This window comes from Pelobates fuscus, chromosome 4 (genome assembly GCF_036172605.1).
Source record: "Pelobates fuscus isolate aPelFus1 chromosome 4, aPelFus1.pri, whole genome shotgun sequence".
Lineage (NCBI taxonomy): Eukaryota > Metazoa > Chordata > Amphibia > Anura > Pelobatidae > Pelobates > Pelobates fuscus.
In genome coordinates this window covers 328,234,901-328,259,314 of record NC_086320.1, presented here as the reverse complement: position 1 = coordinate 328,259,314, position 24,414 = coordinate 328,234,901, and the positions used below count along the sequence as shown (strand labels likewise).

General features: G+C 39.1%; 1 protein-coding gene across 1 annotated transcript in view; it reads left to right on the top strand.

Annotated features, from left to right (window-relative positions):
- The window catches only part of AHR (aryl hydrocarbon receptor), a 114,846-nt gene that overhangs the window by 31,525 nt on the left and 58,907 nt on the right, over positions 1-24,414 (top strand). The window contains exon 2 of the mRNA XM_063452397.1: positions 17,201-17,385. Coding sequence (XP_063308467.1) covers positions 17,201-17,385 — 185 coding nt within the window. The remainder of the gene's footprint in view (positions 1-17,200; positions 17,386-24,414) is intronic.

Genomic DNA, 24,414 nt, shown 5'->3' with positions numbered 1-24,414 from the left:
GATAAATATCTTTTGGGTTTGGAGTTCAAAACTCAGAGATGCATATTACGGTTTGTTTTACAGCACAACTGACTGTTTTAAATAGAGATATTTTTGGATTATTGGAGCGTAGCAAATCTAATAATGTGGGAATCAGATGATTTGGGGCCATGAAGTCTGACACTGGTAATCTGAAAATTATTCAAAGCCCTGTCATAAAAAGGCTTTATGAGATTGAGGGCAAACTGGTTCTCCTGCAAGAGTTCAATGTCAATCTAATCTTTACTAAATTTCAGTAGCTAAAGTGTCACATGGCCTTCCAACAATGGATACTCAATATTGAGTGAAAAATCACACTACATAAAGAATATATGTCCAAGTTTGCAAGGTGTGAAAATAGATTCTGTCTTTATATATGTAAATTTATAAATATGTTTACAAACCATTAAAGAAATAAAGGTACACTCCAGACACCATAACAACTTTTTTATGAATTCGGAATTGAGTTGTGGTGCGAGTAGGTCCCCCAGGCATTGGCTTACCTCAAGAGTTTAAACTGTTTATGAGCAGTTTAATATCAAAATCTTGAATCTGGTGCCTGATCACTTTGCCCGGCTCTTTTTACCGCGTTCTAAGGCTTCTTAATTTAAGATGCCTATGTTTCTCATGCGTTTTTGTGAATAGAGCGTTATTGATAGACTGAGAGCGTCAGCTGACCAGCGGTCCCCAGTTCGAGATACCCGTGTTTAAACAGTTTGTCAAACGTTCAACCCCTGTGGTAAGCAGACGCCTGGGGACTTCATCGCACCATAACATTTTAATTCTGATTAAGTTGTTATGGTGCCTGTGTGTCCCTTTAATTCAACAGAAATATTAAAAAACATGACATATAAGGTTTGTGCGTTATAAGTAAATGGTAATAATCCATATTCTATTCAATTCAAATACATTTAAAGGAACTCTAAATAGAGCCCATAGATAATTAGTGTTTCTTTTTAATTCCTCATCCCTTGGTAGTTGTAATTACAACTTGAAGATCTGGTAGCTTCTTAGTGGAGGTGGTTATCTTTTCATTGCATCATGGTTTTAAAGCCCTCACTGACGGTTATTGATAAAGACAACACTGTGGCACCCATGTGATATCTGTTGTCAATCAGACCCTCTAATTTACTGAGGAACTCCCAGCTTTCAACTGTGCAGAAAGTGGAAACGTGGATTGAACTCTTTGATGCTTAGTGTCTGCTGTGCTGTGCTCAAGAGAAATGTAAGCTTAAATAGAATTTTTTTTAAATTAATTTATAAAAACAAACAAAACAATTAAACATACCTCGTCTGCCCTCAAAGTTCTTTTTTTTTTTTTCTGGTGGCTACTTTATTCATGCTTGATGGTCTTCCAAGGACCAGTCATTTTTACTATATTGGTTAGTTGTGCTGTAGATCATTTTGAAGATAAAAGGGTTTGTTGATAAAATACTTAATGTTTTACTAAATTGCAGAATTCAGGTTATAATAGCTGAGCTAATTTTGAGAATTTCTCAAACTTGACTGTTTTGGCCTTGATTTTGCAGTTGGGTTTTGATTTCACTATAATTTACTATTGAGTATGTATTTTTTTTTTTTTTTAAGATAAAGCAAGATTTGCAGCAGGTACTCTTATTTGTGTCAGCATAATGAGTAATAACTATTTAAAAGGACATTTTAAGGCTATAGTCCTAAGGCCAGGGTGACACCATGGTTGGATGGACTTGATGACTTGATGTTAATGTGGGCAGACCAAATGAGCCATTTCATCATTTTTTTTTTCCCTTTTGTCGTCTAAACGTTTTTTTTTCTAGTTTGCATATATATTTATAACTTTGTAAACTACTGTGACTGCAGCTATGTTCTCTTAAAAGGGTTAAAATCCTTGCTATCACACCATCATGTAAGCTGCACACACAAGTTTATGACTGGTGATAATCTATTCAAAATGAAATTTTTAGTGGCCACAAGAGTGTACCAGTAATTTAACTATTATATATAATAAGAGTGCTTAAAATGAATATCCTATAACAATATGCAAACATGGTTCTTCGGAAGTTTTAAATCTAGACATATACTTATAAAGATGTATTCTCAGAGTCGGTACACAAACCTTCGCCTGTGAGTCCTCATTTTATGTACCTCAGACTCCACTAACCCCAAATTGCTTCCAATTCCACAGGGCTGTGGAGTTGGTACACAAAACCTCAGACACCTCAATTTATGGTATCTATGACTCCAGTAAACCAAAATTGCTTCCGATCCTCTCCCTGGTGGCCAGTGGTTACTGCTGTTATGGGACCACTGTGTTCTTCCTGCACAGGTCCTTCATGTGCCCATTAGTGATGGCGCTGCTGGCTTACTGCAGGCGGTGCGCGAGGGAGCTGTGCAGAAAGAGCACAGTACGTAATGTGCTCTGTGCCTCCCTCGCACCCAGTCTGAATAGCGATTGGGCAACATTAAAAGTGGTTCAGGGCATGCCTGGTTTAGAGAGGAACACTCCCCCTTTCTCTCCGTCCAGAAAGGGTTTTAGCTTCAGCAATTTGTAAAAAAATAAAAATAAAAAATAATCATCACTGCATCAAAAAGAATGCCCACTGGCTGCCTGATGGCAATGGATGAATTTTACTTATTCTTTTGCCATATAGGATCTGTTTAACTTGTCCGTGCTCCGACAAGGCACATGAAAAGATGGTAATTCAGGCAATTGCTGTTCACAATACTGTTCACAAAACTTAACTTGTGTGATATGGACTGAAAGTACCTGCTGATTATTTACTGAGCAGTTCTATTCATCCTATGTAATAAGTGGAACTGCTGCAGGGAGATGAGCCATATATCCTATAAACCTTGGCTGGACAGTGTTTATGGAATAATAAAAGACCAGAATGAAAGGCCCTTTGTTTTTAGAGACGCATCTTGGTGGGGTGGGGTCTGCCATCTTGCGGCTGTGCAAGTGCTAAACTTTTATGATCTTTGAAAGTAAATATATATTTACTTTTATGTAAGCATTGGATTAATCCATGTATGTTATATCCCTTTAATACAAATAATAAATATTTTCAGGAGGGATGAGAAATTAAGGTTTTGTTTTTTTTTTACACTGATAAATTTAGACTATAAAAGGCTGATTTGGAAATGATTTGTTCCTATCACTAGGCCTTTTCATCTCTAATTCTTTTCTCGCTTCGATGACCCTTGGTTTTGGGAGCCAATTTGACTTTCTTTAATGCGCCTGATTGCAGGCACATTTTGTCCCACGCAGTGTGGACAATAACCACAAGTATTTGTATCCAGTCAGTGAAAAAAGAAACAAGCATTGCAATTACTTGTCACTTTCTCAAGTCCTGTGTTTTACTGTTTACTGTGAAAACCTTCAAAACAATGGATTGCTAATTAATATAATTCTATATTGTTATTTTAAAGCCATCACATTTGACAGTGAAAAGAAACAAAAATATTAATCGCAAGATTAGGATACATATTTTTCATCTGTAAATGTTTATTCCCTTTCTTGGAAACCATTGTACTACTTACCACACACTACTGTGTGGTAAGTAGAACAATAGTACAAGTCAAAATTTCAGTCTCACATGGGGACCTTCCTCAGGACCACTGTGGGACTGAAACTACCTGTACCATTGTACTGCTTACCAGACAGTAATGTGAATAATCCAAACACAGAGCAATAAAGGATTTTTGGATATATAAGAAATTATGAGTGCAGTCAGAACTTTACATGAGGTATGTGTGTATAGGTCATTAAAGCACCTGCCTAATATTGTGTAGGTCCCCTTCTGCTGCTAAAACAGTTTTGATGCGCCAAGGCATAGACTCCACAAGACCTCTGAATGTGTCCTGTGTACCTGGACATGTTCATTAGCAGCAAAACCAAGATGTCCTGTAAATTGCAAGGTGGGGCCTCCATGGACCGGATTTGTTGTTCCAGCACATCCCACAGATGCTCGATCGGATTGAAATCTAGGGAATTTTGAGGCCAAGGAAACAACTTCAACCCATTGTCATGTTTCTCAAACCATTCCTGAATAATTTTTGCAGGGTGCATTATCATGTTGGGAGAGGCCACTGCCATCAGGTAACCATTTCTATTAAGGTTTGTATGTTTTGATTGGGTAACTAAAATTATAGATCAGGGTGGTGCAGTAGACATTGCTTACCTCGATTTCAGTAAGGCTTTTGACACTGTTGCACATAGAAGGCTTATCAACAAACTACAATCTTTGAGTTTGGATTCCAATATTGTTGTATGGGTAAGGCAGTGGCTGAGTGACAGGCAACAGAGGGTTGTAGTCAATGGAGTATATTCGAAGCTTGGGCTTGTCACCAGTGGGGTACCTCAGGGATCTGTACTTGGACCCATTCTCTTTACTATTTTTATTAGTGATATTGCAGAAGGTCTTGATGGTAAGGTGTGTCTTTTTGCGGATGATACTAAGATATGTAACAGGGTTGATGTTCCAGGAGGGATAAGCCAAATGGAAAATGATTTAGGTAAACTAGAAAAATGGTCAGAGTTGTGGCAACTGACATTTAATGTGGATAAGTGCAAGATAATGCATCTTGGACGTAAAAACCCAAGGGCAGAGTACAGAATATTTGATAGAGTCCTAACCTCAACATCTGAGGAAAGGGATTTAGGGGTGATTATTTCTGATGACTTAAAGGTAGGCAGACAATGTAATAGAGCAGCAGGAAATGCTAGCAGAATGCTTGGTTGTATAGGGAGAGGTATTAGCAGTAGAAAGAGGGAAGTGCTCATGCCATTGTACAGAACACTGGTGAGACCTCACTTGGAGTACTGTACACAGTACTGGAGACCCTATCTTCAGAAGGATATTGATACCTTAGAGAGAGTTCAAAGAAGGGCTACTAAACTGGTTCATGGATTGCAGGATAAAACTTACCAGGAAAGGTTAAAGGATCTTAACATGTATAGCTTGGAGGAAAGACGAGACAGGGGGGATATGATAGAAACATTTAAATACATAAAGGGAATCAACACAGTAAAGGAGGAGACTATATTTAAAAGAAGAAAAACTACCACAACAAGAGGACATAGTCTTAAATTAGAGGGACAAAGGTTTAAAAATAATATCAGGAAGTATTACTTTACTGAGAGGGTAGTGGATGCATGGAATAGCCTTCCAGCTGAAGTGGTAGAGGTTAACACAGTAAAGGAGTTTAAGCATGCGTGGGATAGGCATAAGGCTATCCTAACTATAAGATAAGGCCAGGGACTAATGAAAGTATTTAGAAAACTGGGCAGACTAGATGGGCCGAATGGTTCTTATCTGCCGTCACATTCTATGTTTCTATGTTTCTATGTGGTCTGCACCAATCTCTAGATAATTGGCACGTGTCCAGGTAATATCTCCATGAATTCATAACAATGCATTTGGCAGCCTGCCTTCTTTCCTTAGTCCATCCTGCTGCCATCTCTTCACCAGGTAAATGATGCACATGCACACATCCATCCACCTGATCTAAAAGAAAATGTGATTTATCAGATCGGGCTACATTCTTCCATTGCTATATAGTCCAGTATAGATGCTCACGTCACCATTGAAGGGCGTTATGGTGGTGACAGTGGCCATCATGGGCACTCTGATTGGTCTGCTGCTACACAGCCCCATACACAGCAAACTGTAATGCACTGTGTGTTCTGACACATTTCTTTCATTACCAGCTTTACTTTTTCAACACATGAAATTCAAGAGCTGATTGTTCACTTGCTGCCTAATATATCCCACGCCTTCATAGGTGCCATTGTAATGATATAAGCAATGTTAATTACTTCACCTGTCAGTGACTTTAATGTTGTGACTGATCTGTGTGTGTGTGTGTGTATATATATATATATATGTATGTATGTATGTATATGTATATATATATATGTATATATAATATAATAAAAAAATCTGGGAATTTAGTTGGGATTGAATATAGAGATTGATTTTTTTGCTCTCACACTGTCTCTCCATTTCAATCTTCAGTTATGTGACTATACACAGAAGGGATATTCATATCTTAATTATTAGTTACATATATATGTTACAGTTAAAGTGCAGAAATCCGTTAATCTGCAGATTAACTAGGGAGATCAGTAAAAGTGCAGAAAATGATTTTGTTTCTAAAATATTTCTCACATTACCTAGGTAATCTGCAAATTACCTAGATAATCTGCACATTACCTACTAGGCTCTTGTTAAAGTGCAAAAAATTAATTCTGTCCTCCATCTCTGAGGGGCTCACAGCTCTGGAGGACACCATGGTGTGCACAGGCTGCTGTTCTGTTCATGTCTGGACCACATACCTCTTCAAACAGTTATCCCGAACTGGTAAGAAACGAGGAGCCCCCACCACCACGAGAGCGAGCGCTTCCTGCACATTATGCAGCAAAACCCTGAAATGATCTCAGCAGACGCTCTCCACTGTTCTCAATATCATCATATATTTGAATACTGTCGGAATCAGTGGTCCATGAGCAGACTCAATGAGAGAAGTATTTCTCAGACTTAGCGAGCAGCATTGTTAGTAGCCAGCCCCCTCTGAGAAGCAACAAGCCATGCGTCTATGCTTTGAGAATTTGATGGAGGGCATTGAAAGGAACTTGCTCACAAAAATAATTGAGACGGGTTCACACAGAATCTTTCTGCCTTTAGACGAGAAGTGAACGACTCTGCAGAGACTGCACTGAAAGGGTGAAACAGGTTCTGCAAGGACGTTTTTTGTAATAAATATTTCCTCTTTTACCGAGAGAAAGAAACAAACATTTTGCACTTTAACTATACGGAAGCAGTTAATGTGCACATTACCTAGGTAAAGTGCGGAAAACTAATTGATTCCGCACTTTAACGGAGCAAATCGGTTAATCTGCAGATTAACTAGGTGCTTATTTCGTGCTGATTTCTCTCTTTAACTGTAACATATATATTCTAAATGAGAGAGCAATCTTGCAGCAAAGCAAATCCCTTTTCTGTCACAGTAATTATCAGTCGACCTAGAATCTAGCGGTAAGTGGTGAAAAAAATGTACATGTTTTAATGCACAGACATAGACTGTTGGTCAAATATTTGTTGGTTAATTTTTAAAAAAAAAATACATTTGTATGGGGTAGTAAAAGCTCTGTGGAAATAAGCTGTATGTTTACATAAGACAGATTTAATGGAACACTATAGTGTCAGGAACACAAACGTATTCCTGACACTATAGAGTTTAACTATTTAGTTTTCCAGCCCCCTCTGTGCAGTAAAAAGGTGTTTAAACTCACCTTTTTTCACACAATGTGTTGGTGAATTTCAGGCAATCCAATGGTTTCCCATAGTAAAGCTTAGGGAGGCCGTGCATGCACTGTAAAATGCCACGCCGCGCCAAACGACATCTCCCATATTCTCTGAAAAGACAGTGTTTACATTTAAAAAGACTTCAGGGACAGGCTGTAGACTCCAACACCACTACATTAAGCTGTAGTGATGCTCCTGACTATTGTGTCCCTTTAAGCAACACCATTGCCTAAAAAGTTGTGAACAGATTTAAGGGAAAATCTATATTTCAAAGCATGTTAAAGAGTATTAAAGGGACATTCTAGTCACCCAGACTACTTCATCTCATTGAACTGGTCTGGGTGCAGTGTCCCTGTCTTAGTCCTTCAATGTAAATCATTGCAGTTTTTTTTTAGAAACTGCAATAATTACCTTGCAGTTTCAAAAGAAACTGGAGAAAATAAGACACTGGCTGTCAATCAGTTTTCCTATAGAAAAGTCCGTTAGATGACTTAGTAGATGGCAGAGCGACCAGACACATCAGCCCTGGAATTGAGTAAGTGACTAAACCTTTAGCTGCAGAAGGTGAGGGGGGAAGCGAGGGAGGGGACCATAGGGCACCCCTTTAATAATACCTATATTGACTTCATTGAATGCTTCCATATTTTGTACAACACAGAATTGTCCATGTTATGATGGCATGTGCTAGATAATGTTTATCAAGTGACATTCATCAACCTATTAAAGTAGTAATCCCATGCCCCTAACATGCATTGCATACTCTGCAAGTGTTGCGTATACTGAACATTTCACCTTTAGAACAAAATGTAAAATTATTGCAAAAGATCTTGTCCTGGTCCTATATAGAATAGGTCCTGTGGAAAGCATATTGGGCTTTATATCCATTTATCTATCCATGATCTTTGTCAGCCATTTCAGGGGCTGCTGAATTAACCCCTCCCCCCCCCCCCCCACCAAGGTGGACGGCTGAGGCAGAATGGAGGCGGGAGCTGAAATTTGTTTGCTCTTCATGCACTGCTCCCTTGTGCGCCCTGCAGAGATGCCAAGACCCGGAATGTGACGTCACTCTGGACCCAGCATCACCCAACCTCGCGCACCAGGGAGTAGAGCAGGAAGATCTCAGCAGCCTTATTGGACATAGCGCTGTTACTAGGTAGCTGCCTTTTCTCTGAAAAGACTGTGTTTACACTGAAAAACCTGCAGGTACAGCCTATAGACATCAGAACGACTATATTTGGCTTTAGGGATTCTGGTGACTACAGTGTCCCTTTAAGAATTCTATTTTTGTTGTTGAAAATAAAGCTTTTTTAGTTTTAAAAGAAAATTACCTCCAAACTTTTTTTTAGCTGCCTTCTTTAGTCCAAGCAAATTTGTCAAGCCCTGCTATATAGCTATCTATATATCCTAAAAAGGACAAAGCGTATCTTCTGATGAGTGGGTAGCAGCTCATTTTAACTTCGGCATAGTATGAATTATTTTACAGTATGGAGTCCACAAGATGTTGGTAACGTTTCTTAGAATGCAATTTCGAGCTACAAATTTGTTTTCGTCTCTCTATTCCTTTCTTGATAGAGCAATAGAGACACTGCAGCCCTCTGATGAAACTGAATCTATATAGTCATGTTGTTCATTCCAAATTCGAACCCATCATGTGCATGTCACATGAGGGTTTTAGATTCCATTTTACTGGTCTTGGTGAATGTGTGCCTGCTGTAGCCACATCCTCTTAGCTGACCATGTTGAACCCCAGAATTTTCTTCTAGTCTCTTCATTTACAGGTTCAATATATAGTACATTCAGAGATTTTTTTTTTTTTTTTGTGTGCCAACCATTGCTGAGGGTGGTCATTTTATTAATTGTGGCATTTCTCTCAATTAACTCTGGTCATTGTTTTATGATCTTTCATTAGCATGGTGTGTTTTGCCCTTGGTTCTACAAAAACAACCTAGACACTTGTTAGTGTTGATTCAGAGGCAAAATGTTATTTATTTGTAACAGCATTGCTTGATGATAAAGAACGAAAGCATTTAAATTGTGCATCATTTGTTTATAGCAATAATTACTGCCTCTCCTCCACATGCTACACCCTTCATTCGGATTTGCAGCATTTGATGTGACAATTAAACAAGCAAATAACAAGTTCAAGCTGTGTGTCACCTGTCCTAAGTATAGTACTAACACTAAATAGGAAGCACTAATGGTACTGATAGTTTAATTTGTTGGCACTGAATCAGCAATAGCAGGGTTATTTTGCCTTGATGTCCATGACAATGAATGCAGCAACATTGGGGATTATGCATATTTTTTTTACATCTTCTATGTTCTGGTCTTGCGCATAGGAACTGGCAACTGCTACTGCAACTTTTATGCACTAGTGTTTTTTTTTCTTGTCCCATCCTTTCTGACCCTTTTTATACTTTGGATTTATTTTTTTCTGATTATTTTATCATTGATTACATTTAACAAACAATTTATATACATTTTGGTGACAAATTTGTATTCCATAAAAAAAAGAGCCAAATGGTTTTCATGAAAATAAAAGTACAGAAGTTTGGTATAAATAGGAAAATTAAAATAATTACAAATTTAAAACAATCTTAAAAAAATTAAAATAAAAATACATATTCTCATACTCTGTCAATGTCAGCTCCCCGGGGGTCAATGTAAAATAACTGGGGATGATTATTGACTCCTGCAAGCATCTTGAATGTCTGAAACAATAGTATGACATAGTTCCTCTCTTATACAGTCTGGTTTCATGTTCTCATTGTGTGAAGGAAATATACATCAGACACTTACATTTCTGATTTCATGTAAAGACAGAACAAAGTAAATGATTTCTAACTGTATAAGGAGGAGATAATTGAGACCAAAACCAATTTTTATTTGGGGCAAAAGGGGTAAATAAGGAACAATTACCATGGAAACTGAAATAATGTTTTGTAACATTTAGCGCTTTGCTAATTGCACTCGGTTTGCACTTGGTTTTGGCTTCTAAGTATGTGTAATATTGTATTGAAAGCATACAGTTTTATAACAATGCAAATGTTTTAGCATAATGTGTTTATAGTTACAGTAAATATAGTGCTAGTTTGTAGCTGAAGACTGGTATACCCAGTACATCTGACATTCTAATTTCTGATACTGCAGTAGTAAATTGGCTTTTGACAAGACGATTACCCTGGAATTGAACTAGGCTTTGGTATATCAGATGCTGTCAAGTTCAGTGTGTTAACCCATCTGAACCATATGCTTGTGGCAATAAGTATATTGCCATCACACTGTGGGAGACACATCACATTTACTTAGGGTTTTTTATTTTATTTATTTTTCAACTTCAAGGCTTATGATGAACATGACACATATTCCACATCCTTTCAAACCTATATTTAGGTTTACATATGGTCTGTTTAATGTTTTCTGACACTCATTATTAGCCTTGAGTTTCTTTATGGGAAATATATTTATGCCCACAAGTGCAATCTTAGATTGTATCTGGGTGACAAACTGCAAGCAAGACGGATTAGTATTTCTTAGCTACTTAAATGAGTTTACAGTCTTTTAGGTGCAGATTTGCTTTTATCTTTCAAATGTGTCCAACTGAAAATGAGTTTGATTTGCTCACATATATTTTTGCTGACAGTTTCAGCCAAAGTTCTGTTTCTTTGTAACCTGGCTTTGCTGATTAATGTATTTAATTAGCTTCACACACCTTTCAGCGTATTACATACAAATATACACAACCATAATCTTATTCCCCACCCTTTTTAGTTGTAAAAACCACTAAGCTTGTTTTATTTTATTTTTCCCATTCTGATTGGAAGTATGTGAAAAGTAATGTCCTGTAGTATGTATTTGTATGCTTGGGGCTCAAAATTAGTAGATGACTCCTCATCGAAGGAGCAGCCTAGAAGTTTACCATTTGGCACCCATGAGGAAAACTTAAAGGCCCACTCTAGTGCCAGGAAAACATACTCGTTTTCCTGGCACTAAAGTGCCCTGAGGGTGCCCCCACCCTCAGGGTCCCCCTCCCGCCCGGCTCTGGAAAGGGGAAAAGGGGTAAAACTTACCTTTTTCCAGCGCTGGGCGTGGAGATCTCTGCCTCCAATCCTCCTCCTTTCCGCCCCGTCGGCTGAATGCGCACGCCCGGCAAGAGCTGCGCGCGCATTCAGCCGGTCGCATAGGAAAGCATTTACAATGCTTTCCTATGGACGCTTGCGTGCTCTCACTGTGATTTTCACAGTGAGAATCATGCAAGCGCCTCTACTGGCTGTCAATGAGACAGCCACTAGAGGATTTGGGGGAAGGCTTAACCCATTAATAAACATAACAGTTTCTCTGAAACTGCTATGTTTATAAAAAATGGGTTAACCCTAGCTGGACCTGGCACCCAGACCACTTCATTAAGCTGAAGTGGTCTGGGTGCCTAGAGTGGTCTTTTAATGGAGCTAGCAACCTAACACCATCTCTGAAAAGGGAGTATTTAAATTTAAAGGGAGAGGGAAGTAGAAAGAGGGAAGTGCTCATGCCATTGTACAGAACACTGGTGAGACCTCACTTGGAGTATTGTACGCAGTACTGGAGACCGTATCTCTAGAATGATATTGATACCTTAGAGAGAGTTCAGAGAAGGGCTACTAAACTAGTTCATGGATTGCAGGATAAAACTTATCAGGAAAGGTTAAAGGATCTTAACATGTATAGCTTGGAGGAAAGACGAGACAGGGGGGATATGATAGAAACATTTAAATACATAAAGGGAATCAACACAGTAAAGGAGGAGACTATATTTAAAAGAAGAAAAACTACCACAACAAGAGAACATAGTCTTAAATTAGAGGGACAAAGGTTTAAAAATAATATCAGGAGGTATTACTTTACTGAGAGGGTATTGGATGCATGGAATAGTCTTCCAGCTGAAGTGGTAGAGGTTAACACAGTAAAGGAGTTTAAGCATGCGTGGGGTAGGCATAAGGCTATCCTAACTATAAGATAAGGGCAGGGACTAATGGAAGTATTTAGAAAACTGGGCAGACTAGATGGGCCGAATGGTTCTTATCTGCCGTCACATTCTATGTTTCTATGTAAAAGCCTGCAGGGACAGGCTATAGACACCACATACACTACATTAAGCTGTGGTGGTCCTGGTGATTATAGTGTCCCTTTAAGAATTGTATTCTTGTCATTGAACATAAAGCTTTGTAAGTTTAAATAAAATCTGGCTCCTAACTTTTTTTTAGCTCTTTTAGCAAATTTGTGAAGCCCTGATTTAAAGGAAGACTCCAGGCACTCAGATCACTTCGGCCCATTGGAGTGGTCTGGGTGCCAACTCCTATTACCCTTAACCTTGCACGTGTAAATATTGCAGTTTTTATAAACTGCAATAATTACATTGCAGGGTTAACTCCTCCTCTACTAGACAGCCACTAGAGGGCACTTCCTCGTTTCTAGCACAGGTTTTCTGTGCTAGAGCGTTGCTGGACATCTTCACGCTGTGTGAGGACCTCCAGCGTTGCTCAGTTCCCCATAGAAAAGCATTTTCAATGCTTTCCTATGGAGAGGTCTAATGCGCGCGCGGCATTGCCGCGCATGTGCATTAGGTCTCCCCCGGATGACGTTGGCTGGGGAGGAGCGTGGGCGGACCCGAAACCACCGCCTAGGGACATTGGCGGGGTCTCAGGTAAGTAACTGAAGGGGTTTTCACCCCTTCAGCAACATGGGATGGGTGCTGGGAGGGAAAGGGTACCTGCAGTGCCAGGAAAAAGGTTTGTTTCCTGGCACTGGAGTGTCCCTTTAAGTATATATTAGGGAGTTATCTACTAAATACATACGCATGTATATACATATGCACACATAACCAAACACACAGACCTATACACACAATCAATCACATATATGCATACACACACACACACACACACACCCCTATACAATCACATGCCTATAAACACAATCACAAAATCAGATCTATACATACATTTACATACAAATAAACATGTGATAATCAAAAAACGTAGACACACAATCACAGACATATCCACAGATCCCTTCTCCCCCCCACACACAGTCACTGACAACATAACACACAAACATCATATATACACACACACACACACACATTTAGTACTAAAGAGGTCCCCCAATCTTGCTCTAGGGCATTGATCCTCTGTCCCTGGTGGTCAGTGGTTGCTGCTGGGATCATTTCATATCCCGGCAACCGGCTCCCTGCCGGGCGTACGAGGGAACTGTCGCCCAGGGTTCCGGCATTGCGGACGACAACTGGGCCGCACTGCTGGTGGTCCCAGGCCGCGGGTTGGACATCCCTGATCTAGACTCTGCTAATGTGATTTTTTTTTTTTTTTTTTTTAATGCGATCGATACTTCTGCAAATCATGTGTGTACCCATGATACAGATATTCAACCACGAATGAGGAACTTGCACATTTATAACACCTTATTTATCAAGGCATTTTTATTTTTTATTTTTAGCTACGTAAACGGCAACCTTAGATTGTTAGACCTTTTATTTCTTTTCAAGCCTAATGTTAAATATAAAGAAATCTAATCTTTCTTCAAACAACCCACATATTGCTGTGTCATTGCCTGCATGACTGTATGACCATAGTTGCTGTCTAACTTATATATTTTTTTTTTTAAAGAAACAGACATGGGGAAAGGTTTTCACATACACTGAACTGCTCTTTTCTCCCAGCCCCAATCTCATAAATTGTGTGGAACCCTAAAAACGTCCATGTTACTTAAACTCTGAAGTTAACTATTACATGAAAACATCAAGCTCCATTAACAGTGCAGTTTATATTGGAAGTGACAATTTAAGAAGTCGTTTAGATGCTATTGTTCTGCTTGTTTTTTGTTTTGGTTTTTTTTTGGTGGGGGAGGGGTGTGTGTTTTTAATTTTTTTTTTATTTTGTCACTTTTGTTTTGAGAAAAAAAGTCTCATGGCCCCATAAAGCCAGTCTCTTCACCCACCAACACTGTATTGTTAAATTATATGTTCAATGTCAATCCTTGGATGGAAATGATCGTAAATTAGCTGGCATGACAAAAATAGGAGTTGGGAAGGCACCACTTTGTATCCTCAAAGTGTAGGCACCCTATGAGTGCCTACATCTCCCAACTAGTCATTTCTACCAAAAGATAAATGGGCTAGTCTCATAAGAGGGGTGGACTTAAAGCAAAGGAGCCCTTTTGAACTTGTATTTGCTTCCTTCTCACCTTTTTAGTATTTCATATTTAGGTCGCCAGATTCAAACTCTAAAATTATCAGACAAACTCTTCTTAAGTGACTACTTGGCCCCATTGTTCACTCATGAAAATATACCTCAATACAAAACTTTACATACATTCGTAGAACTCTTTCTAATGTCTTGGCTCTCTGCCAGATACCTGATGGGAATGACCAAATAAACTTTGACAAAATTATTTTCCTTTGACAGAAACATAGAATGTGACGGCAGATAAGAACCATTCGGCCCTTCTAGTATGCCAAATTTTCAAAATACTTTAATTTAGTTCCTGGCCTTATCTTATAGCTAGGATAGCCTTATGTCTATCCCACGCATGCTTAAACTCCTTTACTGTGTTAACCTCTACCACTTCAGCTGGAAGGCTATTCAATGCATCCACAACCCTCTCAGTAAAGTAATACTTCTTGATATTATTTTTAAACCTTTGTCCCTCTAATTTAAGACTGTCCTCCTGTTGTGGTAGTTATTCTTCTTTTAAATATAGTCTCCTTCTTTAGTGTGTTGATTAATTTTATTGTACAGCACCACGGAATTTGCTGGCGCTATATAAATAATAAAATAATAATGTATTTAAATGTTTCTATCATACACCCCCCCCCCCCCGTTTCATCTTTCCTTCAAGCTATGCATGTTAAGATCCTTTAATCTTTCCTTGTAAGTTTTATCCTGCAATCCATTAACCAGTTTTAGTAGCCCTTCTCTCTGAACTCTCTCTAATGTATCAATATCCTTCTGAAGATACGGTCTCCAGTACTGCGTACAATACTCCAAGTGAGGTCTCACCAGTGTTCTGTACAATGGCATGAGCACTTTTCTCTTTCTACTGCTAATACCTCTCCCTATACAGCCAAGCATTCTGCTAGCATTTACTGCTGCTCTATCACATTGTCTGCCTACCTTCAAGTCATCAGAAATAATTACCGGTACTCCTAAATCCCTTTCCTCAGATGTTGAGGTTAGGACTCTATCAAATATTCTGTACTCTGCCCTTGGGTTTTTATGTCTTGCACTTATCCATATTAAATGTCAGTTGCCACAGCTCTGACCATTTTTCTAGTTTACCTAAATCATTTGCCATTTGGCTTATCCCTCCTAGAACAACAACCATGTTGCAAATTTTAGTATCATTAACAAAAAAACATACCTTAACATCAAGACCTTGTGCAATATCACTAATAAAAATATTAAATAGAATGGGTCCAAGTACAGATCTCTGAGGTACCCCACTGGTAACTAAACCTTGCTTCGGTTATACTCCATTGACTGGTGGACGATCAATGCATCCTTTTGGAGCTATCCTACTTTCCTATCTATCCATCCAATATCCCATCCCCATCCATCATACCCCATCCCCATCCATCATATCCCACCCACCTATCCATCAATTTCCTCTACTCTCTTGATAGGTTTACTAAAACTGATATAAATGTAGCTTTTTTGTGATGGGTGCTCGTTTTGTCTTTTTATAAACTAACAAAGCTTTATTTTCGAACAATAAAAATAAATTTTTTAAAGGGAAACAATAGTCACCAGTCTATAGCCTGTCCCTGCAGTCTTTTCAATTTTACTGTGAAAATACATAAGGCAGAAACCTGGTGGGGGGAGCTGTGATCGTCGCTTGTCGCAACTTTGGAGTTAAACAGTTTGAGAATAGTTTAACCCCTGAAGGTAAGAGTACCTCCAGGGGCCTCCTGGCACCACTTATACTGGCATACTTGCAAAGACAGAATATTCAAGGATATAATCTTTCAATGTAGGGTAATAACTGCTTGATTCAAGGATAAATCTGACTGCCATTCTGGGGTCAAAAAGGAATTTTTTGTCCTAGCTTGTTGCAAAATTGTGCTTCAAACTGGGTTTTTTTTTTTTTTTGCCTTTTGGATCAACAGCAAAAAACAAATGTGAGGAAGGCTGAACTTGATGGACGCAAGTCTCTTTTCAGCTATCTAACTATGTAACTATGTAACCATGACAACTAGATTTAGTTGAAGTGTTTTTGGTGCCTGGAGTGTTCCTTTAAGGGGTTAAAGTCCTTGTGATTTGTTGGTTCCAGTTATGTCACTTTTCCTAAGAATACCAATTGTTTTCTGCTTATTGTATATTTTCCCTTTCCTTCTCTGCGTTCTTTCTAAACTCTTGCATTATTATGTGGATATAAAACTGGTGGTAGTCTAGATAATGGTTGATAAATAATTTGGTTCATGCAACAGAATATTTTAGTTTTAAATATGTTTCCTGGCAAATTAGGCTTTTATACTTTTTATAAAGAGTTGGTGAAACCACATTTTATATAAACATGTGCACAGGTGACATGCATAATTCACTGTGGTTATAAACCTCTAACTTGTCTCGGATTTAAGATGAGTAATCCATACTCCCTCTTTCGACTGTACAAATATTTGTATGGTGGGCGCAAAACTTGTCGCTAAGTCTGTGTGGTTGACCGCTTGGCCGAATGCTCTGCACAAACTCACTCTCAAAACTCTGAATGGGGCTGACTGTAAACCTTGAACTGAATAGCTATGGCTGTTCAGCATTCAGCTCTTTTGAAATTACAAATCCTGTAAACTCCTTCTTTTTTAAAAATAATTCACAGATCGTCTGACATGTATATTTGTTACTTTGCAGGGCAAAACCAGCAGAAGAAGGTGTGAAGTCAAACCCATCCAAGAGGCACCGGGACCGCCTGAACACGGAACTTGATAGATTAGCCAGCCTTTTGCCCTTCCCACAGGACATCATATCCAAACTTGACAAGCTTTCTGTACTGAGACTCAGTGTTAGTTTTCTCAGGGCAAAGGGCTTTTTTGAAGGTAAGATCAAATAAATATAGAATACATTCATCAAATTCCAGTGCTTTATTAGGTATTAATGGCTTATAAACTGTAAGAGCTCTGTCCAAGCAAAGCATCATTAATATTATTATTGTTGTTTATATAGTGCAAACCTATTACACAGTGCTTTACAATTATAAAATATGTATTTTTGACTATTCACATTCAGAATATTAAGAGACAAGAGGTGAAGAAGGCCCTGCTAAAGCAAACTTGCAATCTGTGAGGAAGGGGTAAAGAAACGACTAGAGTAAGAAATGCATGTCTGAGGGGAGGAGGGCTTGATGGATAAGATGCCTGTGTCAAAATAGCCAGGTAAAAGTAGTGAGTAAATAACCAAACAGTGGAAGGAGATCGTGAGCTGAGCTATACAAGCGAGGGAACTGAGGGGCGATTGGAATTAGAGAAGCGACACTCAGGTAGATAATAGACTTTCCTAAAGAGGTGCGTTTTCCATGATGCTTTAAAGGACTTGAGGCTAGGGGAGAATTTGATGGTATGGATCTGTGGCTTCCTAGGTCATTTAATATATTGTTATCCCTATATTTAATAAATATGTTTTTATGCAAATGGACATTTCCGTTTGTATAGAATTTCCATTTCTGCCTGTAAGTGTTATTTGAAATGTAGTTTTTGCCATCCAGAAATGTGTAATTGGCAAAAGTAATTGCAGGAGCATATCCTGAAGTATCCTGCTTTAAGGCAGACACTGGCAATCTGCTTGCTCTGTACTAAGTTCCCTGTGATTCTCTGTATTTAACTTATCCCTAGATATACCAGGAAGTACAAAGTACAGTAAAATATAGTCCCCCCCTGCCTCATGATAAGCTTCATTATCATATATTTTATTACCCTATTGACAATGCTGTAACAGTGTTGTGTTGTATTGTATTGATCAGATGAGTTTGGATCAACTTATGGTTACTGGCTAAGCTGCAAACATCCGTTGAGGCTCCTTTTTTGATATCCAGACAGGTGTAAATTTGCACATACAGAAGTTGTTTCTTACCAACCCCTATGCATTCACATATTAAGGTTCTTTTTCTCTTAGTACAAAGTATATTAGTCGGTGCTGCTCTTGTCTTCAATGTGTGAAAAATGAAGGGTGCCGCTAAAATGCGCCTGGTACACAGAATTAGTGTCTGAGACCAGTTTATTAAGATGTATTCTACGGACTTTCATGCACTTTCATTAACCCATTTTTAGATGTTCACTCATCCTTTTCAGAGATATGGTAAAGTTTTTGACCTGAGTAGAGGACCTGGCCAGTTTTACTCAAGGCACATGAAATAAAAAGAAACATTTTGTTTGGTGTATCTAAATTGCAACTATTCACTAAGAGGGTGCATTGCTGTGGGTGGTGAGATATTACAGTCACATATAATGTGATTATTTGAGTAGAAGTCAGGCCTGAAAATAAAAGCTGATGGTGCTTGAAGGTGCTTTTTGTGTGAGGTTTGTTTTCTTTTGAGGTGGTCATAGTGCCAGATGTGCCCTTGTACCCTCCCTGACTAATTTAATTAACTGTTTTAGTACAAGATGACAACTAGCCTGAGTACAGTGGGGTGTAGTGGTTATGGTGCTTGGAGTATTCCTTTTAAAGGGCATGTATTTACTTCATCCTCTCTATTTTGGTTTAGACTGTAGCATGAGTCTTTTGCTTTTTGATTGGCTGCTCATTCTGTGAGCCAAATCTCTGTTATCCTTAATTTAACTGGAACAGACTTAGACATCCATAAATGCCCACAGGAACTGTAACATATGAGTTGCTAAGCTGTCATAACGTACACACTAAGAGCACAATGACAACAAATTCTCTTTGATCAAGGTACGGTAGGAGGCCAGCCACCTTGCTAGTAGTTCCTTGTATGTGCAGCAATTTTCATATGTTGCTGCAAGTATAAGCTATCTCTTTACCAGGGATGTTCCAATGTGCGTTAATCTTCGCTGAGGCCAGAACTGCGGCTGCGCCTTTTAAAAGTTCTTAGACCTTGAATGTCCCCTTTCCCTTAGTTTACCTTCGCTTAGGCCAGAACTGCGGCTGTGCCTTTTAAAAGTTCTTAGACCTTGAATGTCCCCTTTCCCTTCGTGTAAGAATTTGAGAGGCAATCCATGATGGGATGTTATTTATTTACATCCCATCATGTAAATAACGGGATTCAGTGTGCCCCAAATTGTCTTCTTCCCAGCTTTAAATACATGTATTTACTATTTAAAGAGTATTAGCAGTTTAAATAATATTGTTCAAATATCCCTTAGTTAACCGTCAAAAATATTGTTTACAGAATATGCAAAGATGGTCCTGCTCAAACAAGCTTACGGTTCTTTGGTTCAATGGTCAAATACTGTGACTGCCCTGAATCCATTGTGTCCCTTGTCAAATAAAGGGTACCGGCTGCAGTTACAAGCTAGAGTTAATAATAAAAAAAAATAATGCTATAAGTGCAGACTTTGTTACCACCATTAACAGCCTGTCATTCCTGCCTAGATTGTATATGGCAGATGCATCGCTGCACTCGTATTTGTGGTCTCTCAAATCTAACAGGAAGTTTAGTTTAGCATTTTCCCTCATAGAAAGGAATGAGATCCACACACATGCCAGTGCAACTACGAGCAGTATCACAGCATAAAAAAAAAAAAAAAAAAAGAAGCCGCACATTCAGAGGTTCCATTCAGTTTTCCTTCTTTTGTTTAAGCCTATTGGATCCAGCTCATGTCTGCATTGTACACAAATGTGCTTTAGCAATCCTCTTATTCCTTTCAATTATAGATCAGAGATTGGTTTAAAAAATGTCGTCTGCAATTTTTTTTTATTTACAAAGCCGCTGTTTAGGAAGATGCCAGAATTCTATGCAGTACATGCTGAGGAGCACACACATCTCTTTATAGATTTTGGTCTGTGTTTCTTTTGGTTTCGACAGTTATAAATATAATGGGTTGCTAAAAGCATCAGGTTACTTTGCAGCGATGAACATTTTGAGAACAGTGTATCATATAAACAAACTCACACAAAATGTAATGAGGTCTATACTCTTGTGGCTTAATGCCCTTGGGGCACATTGGGTAATTATTATTTATGGAAAGTTGCAGTGACTTTTGAAGGCTTAGGTAACTTTGTTGATGCAACTTGTTTACCAGCTACGCATTTCACCTATTCGTCAGCTGTATTGTGAGTTTAATCACAGTGATTGTTCCCTTATGACTGGCCTGCCAGGCCAAATGCCAGCTAGTCGAATGACACTATTTATGTAAATTAGTTAATGCAATTTTGTAAAATTTGACGAGGTGGGGGGCGCGGTTGGGGATGGGGATATATAAAACTCTGCTTGGCATTCCACCAAATTGTAGAAATATGGAATATGGTACCTCTTGCCTGGGTGCAGATATTCCACGTTGAAGGATGTAACAACAAAAAAAAAATAGGATACACTCGCAGTTCTTCAATTAAAGGGGACTGGTGTATTTATTGAGAAAAAGCAATCAAATGTTCATCATTACTGTGGGCAAAACAATCAAGGCCATTGTAGAAAATTAGGCAATCAAATTTTACATGGTTAAAAATAGCCTTGCTCTCCCTTTAAAACTAGTTCAAGGTGATACATTTTGTGTGGTAACCTAGGAGAAAAGCTAAATAAAGTGATACTCACCTGACATTTCCCTTGTGAGCACTGCCTTCTTCTTTCCGGAGACCTTCGTAGAACCTCTTGCTCAAAGCTGTGGTAATTGACAATCGATTGAATTTGCCAACCTACAACTTGATGACTATAATGTTCCTACTTTATATTATGGTACAGTTTGACAACACGACTATTTCATAAAGATCTTATCTGTATGTGAAACACTCAGAAGTGGCAGAGCTGCTTTAAGAGGCATGTGGTAACCTCTTATTACGTGTCCATTTTAATTCTTCTATAGGTAGTTACAGGAAGCTTTGAAACCAACAATGTAGGCTGTATTCTTTTGCTGGGAGTACTTGGGGGAAACATTATGTCCCCCAACAAAATAAGCTTTACCTTGATATTTACAGGGACAGCTTGATGTAGTGGTTCTGGTGTCTATACCATGTCCCTGCAGATTTTTAAATGCAAATGCCTCCTTCAGAGGCTCGCCCAATGCCTCCCCCAGAGGCTTGCAGTTGCCAATATTGCGGGCGGCGAGGGAGAGCCGTCCTCTGAGCTCTTCCTGCTCAGCTCCCTCGCATGCTCAGAGGTGTTGCTGGAGACGGAATATGACGTCATTCCGGCTCCCAGCATCAGTCATCGGCGCACGAGGGAGCTGAGCAGAAAGATTACAGCTCCCCCGTGCCTGCAGTGACCGGCCCATCCACTCTGCTGCACAGGAGCCCAGCAGCTTCCAGACAGCCCAGGAGGCAGCAGCAACCAGCCCAGCAGCCACACTGGACCCCAAGGAAAGAATCCACTCCAGCTCTCCCAAAGGTAGAGAGGCTGGGTGGATTTAAATTAATACATTAAATAATTTGTGAGTGTGTTAGGCAATGTTTGTGAGTGTGAATCTGTCAGTATCAGGGTGTGTATGAGAAAACAGGGGGCTGGCTGCACTCGCCTGAATGTGCTGCTGGGAGCCAATTTATACAATAAAAACAGAAAATCCACTGCACTCCATTATCCCCTAAACAGCAACTTCAGTGCTGACAGATTTTTTTTTTTTTTAAACACCTAATCCAGGCAAAAAATGTGAGTTTAGTTACATTATATGATCATACATTGCATAAGACTGCCACAACATCAATGTACCCCATCTTTGACAGGTCCAACACTTCCAGCCTAGTGTCTGCTTCATGAGCTACTTACTTGGGGAAAAAAATTCCATTTAGAGTTCTCTGCGGTACAAGGCTAAATAGGGTCCTGGGATGAGGCACCTGTAACAGGGAGGGATGCAAGCCAAGGAGTTGGCTAGATTCATTATTTTGTACCCCAATAGGGACCTCTCCAAGGAGATTTTTCCCATTATTTATTTTCTTTATTATATTTGTGAGTGTGTGTCTGTTAGTGATGGAGGTGTGTATGTCTGTGAGTAAGTGTGCTTGTCTGTCCGTGAATGTATGTCTGGTGAGTGAATGAGTGTCTGTGTCTGTCAGTGTAAGTCTGCCAGTGAATGTGTGGGTGTCCGTCAGGTTATCTGTCAGTGAGTGTGAGTCTGTATGTGTGTTTCTGAGTGATTGTGTGTGTCTGTCAGTATGTCAAATCAGTGAGGATGTGTGTGTCAAATCAGTTAGTGTGTTTTTGCCAGTATATGTGTATCTCACAGTGTGTGCCTGTCACTGAGTGGCGGTGTCAGTGTGTCTCTGTCAGTCAAAGTGCGTGTTGGTCTTAAATAGGAAGAGGTGCGGCCTTGACATGAAGGGGTGGACCAAATTTAGATTGGCGGGGATGCCTGAGATTAGTCACACATAGTGCAGCACAAATCCAAAATACACCACTGCTCTAGTGGTGCTTCCTATCTCAGTGCTGCAGTGTCTGCAGCACAAATGTTCAATGTCTCCACGCTCTGCATGACGGCAGTGAATGCTCACCATAGATATACATTGATTCAATGCATCTCTATGAGGAGATTCTGATTGGGCTACACAAGGTTTTGCTGTGCATGCGCAATAGCCTCCCAATGCTTTCCTAAGTGAAAGCATTCGATTGTTTGAGATTGCCAAGATTGAATATAGCCATGGAGGCGGGGCCAGCCACACAGAAACCTGCACAGTGATGGAATAAACATCAGTTTCTAAAACCTTTTAACTTCACTCTGAGGGGGGCAGGGAACCTAAATATCTATTCCAGCACTATAGTTTTAGGAATACTGGTATATATTCCTAAAACTTTAGTATTCTTAATTTGTCAGTTTGTGTTTCAACGGAGTCATCAGTTCTGCATATTGTTAAAAATGTAGTTTGGACTAAAATGAGGCCCTCTGTGAATAACAGGATGTGAATTGGGGAGGGGGGGGGGGGGGGGGAATTCCTCAGGAAAGTAAAATCTAACTGTACAATCATATCATCTGGATTGGAAGGAAGCCCAGATTTCTCCCAGTAACAATAGATAGCTCTTTGGATAAAAACATAAAATCTGAGTTTAAATAAGTTGAAGGTCTTTGTTTTAATGCTTTAATCCTTAACTGCCCACAAAATGACCACTGAGTAATTACAGTTCATGCAGTTTCAGCACACCCAAATACTGACTGCTAGTTACATTTTATTAAAAGGAACAACTAGGGAAAACTACATAGATTTTTAAGTAGGCTCTCTTAGCACCTTCTCACGTGGTGCTAATTATTGGCAACAATTTGATAAAGAAACATTCTGTCATTTTAAGTTACCCCAGCGTGTGTTACATACCTGCCAATTGTATCTATTTAGAAAGGATTGTCCCTATTTTCGATCCTAATGTCCCTCTTTTATTGGGAGCTAATATTGTTTTTGTGTCTGTCGGAGCTCCACAGCAATAATACTCACAGTAATGTGTTTTTAAAATACAATAAATGTGTTTAGAAATCTGTCTGTGTGAATAAGATACATTGTTCTTGTTCTCAATTGCATTTTAGTTGCTTTTTTTTTTTTTTTTTTTTTTTAACAAGTCACCTAAAATTTCTGAGAACCGATCAAACACTGGCCCCACCAATATAATTAAGGGGACCCTATTGTGCCAGGTATACAAAGCTGTATTCCTGGCTCCGTCTGCATCCCACTCCTCCACCCGTCCTGGTGGATAAATGGTTAAAAAAAAAACAAAAAAACAGGATTGCCGGGCTTGTAATGGGTCCTGGGAGGTATTATCGGCAATATCGGTATCTATATTGGCCGATACCGATATTGCCGAAAATACTGAATATCGGCCGATTATATTGGTAAAACCGATAATCGGTCGATCCCTAATGTATGGTTATGTTACTGGGGGAAGTTATGATATTCACTTGATCTTACATATATTGTGTTTGGTTAATGTGTATACATCATATTAATCCTAAGTGACTTTTTATATTTGTGTAAGACATTCATTC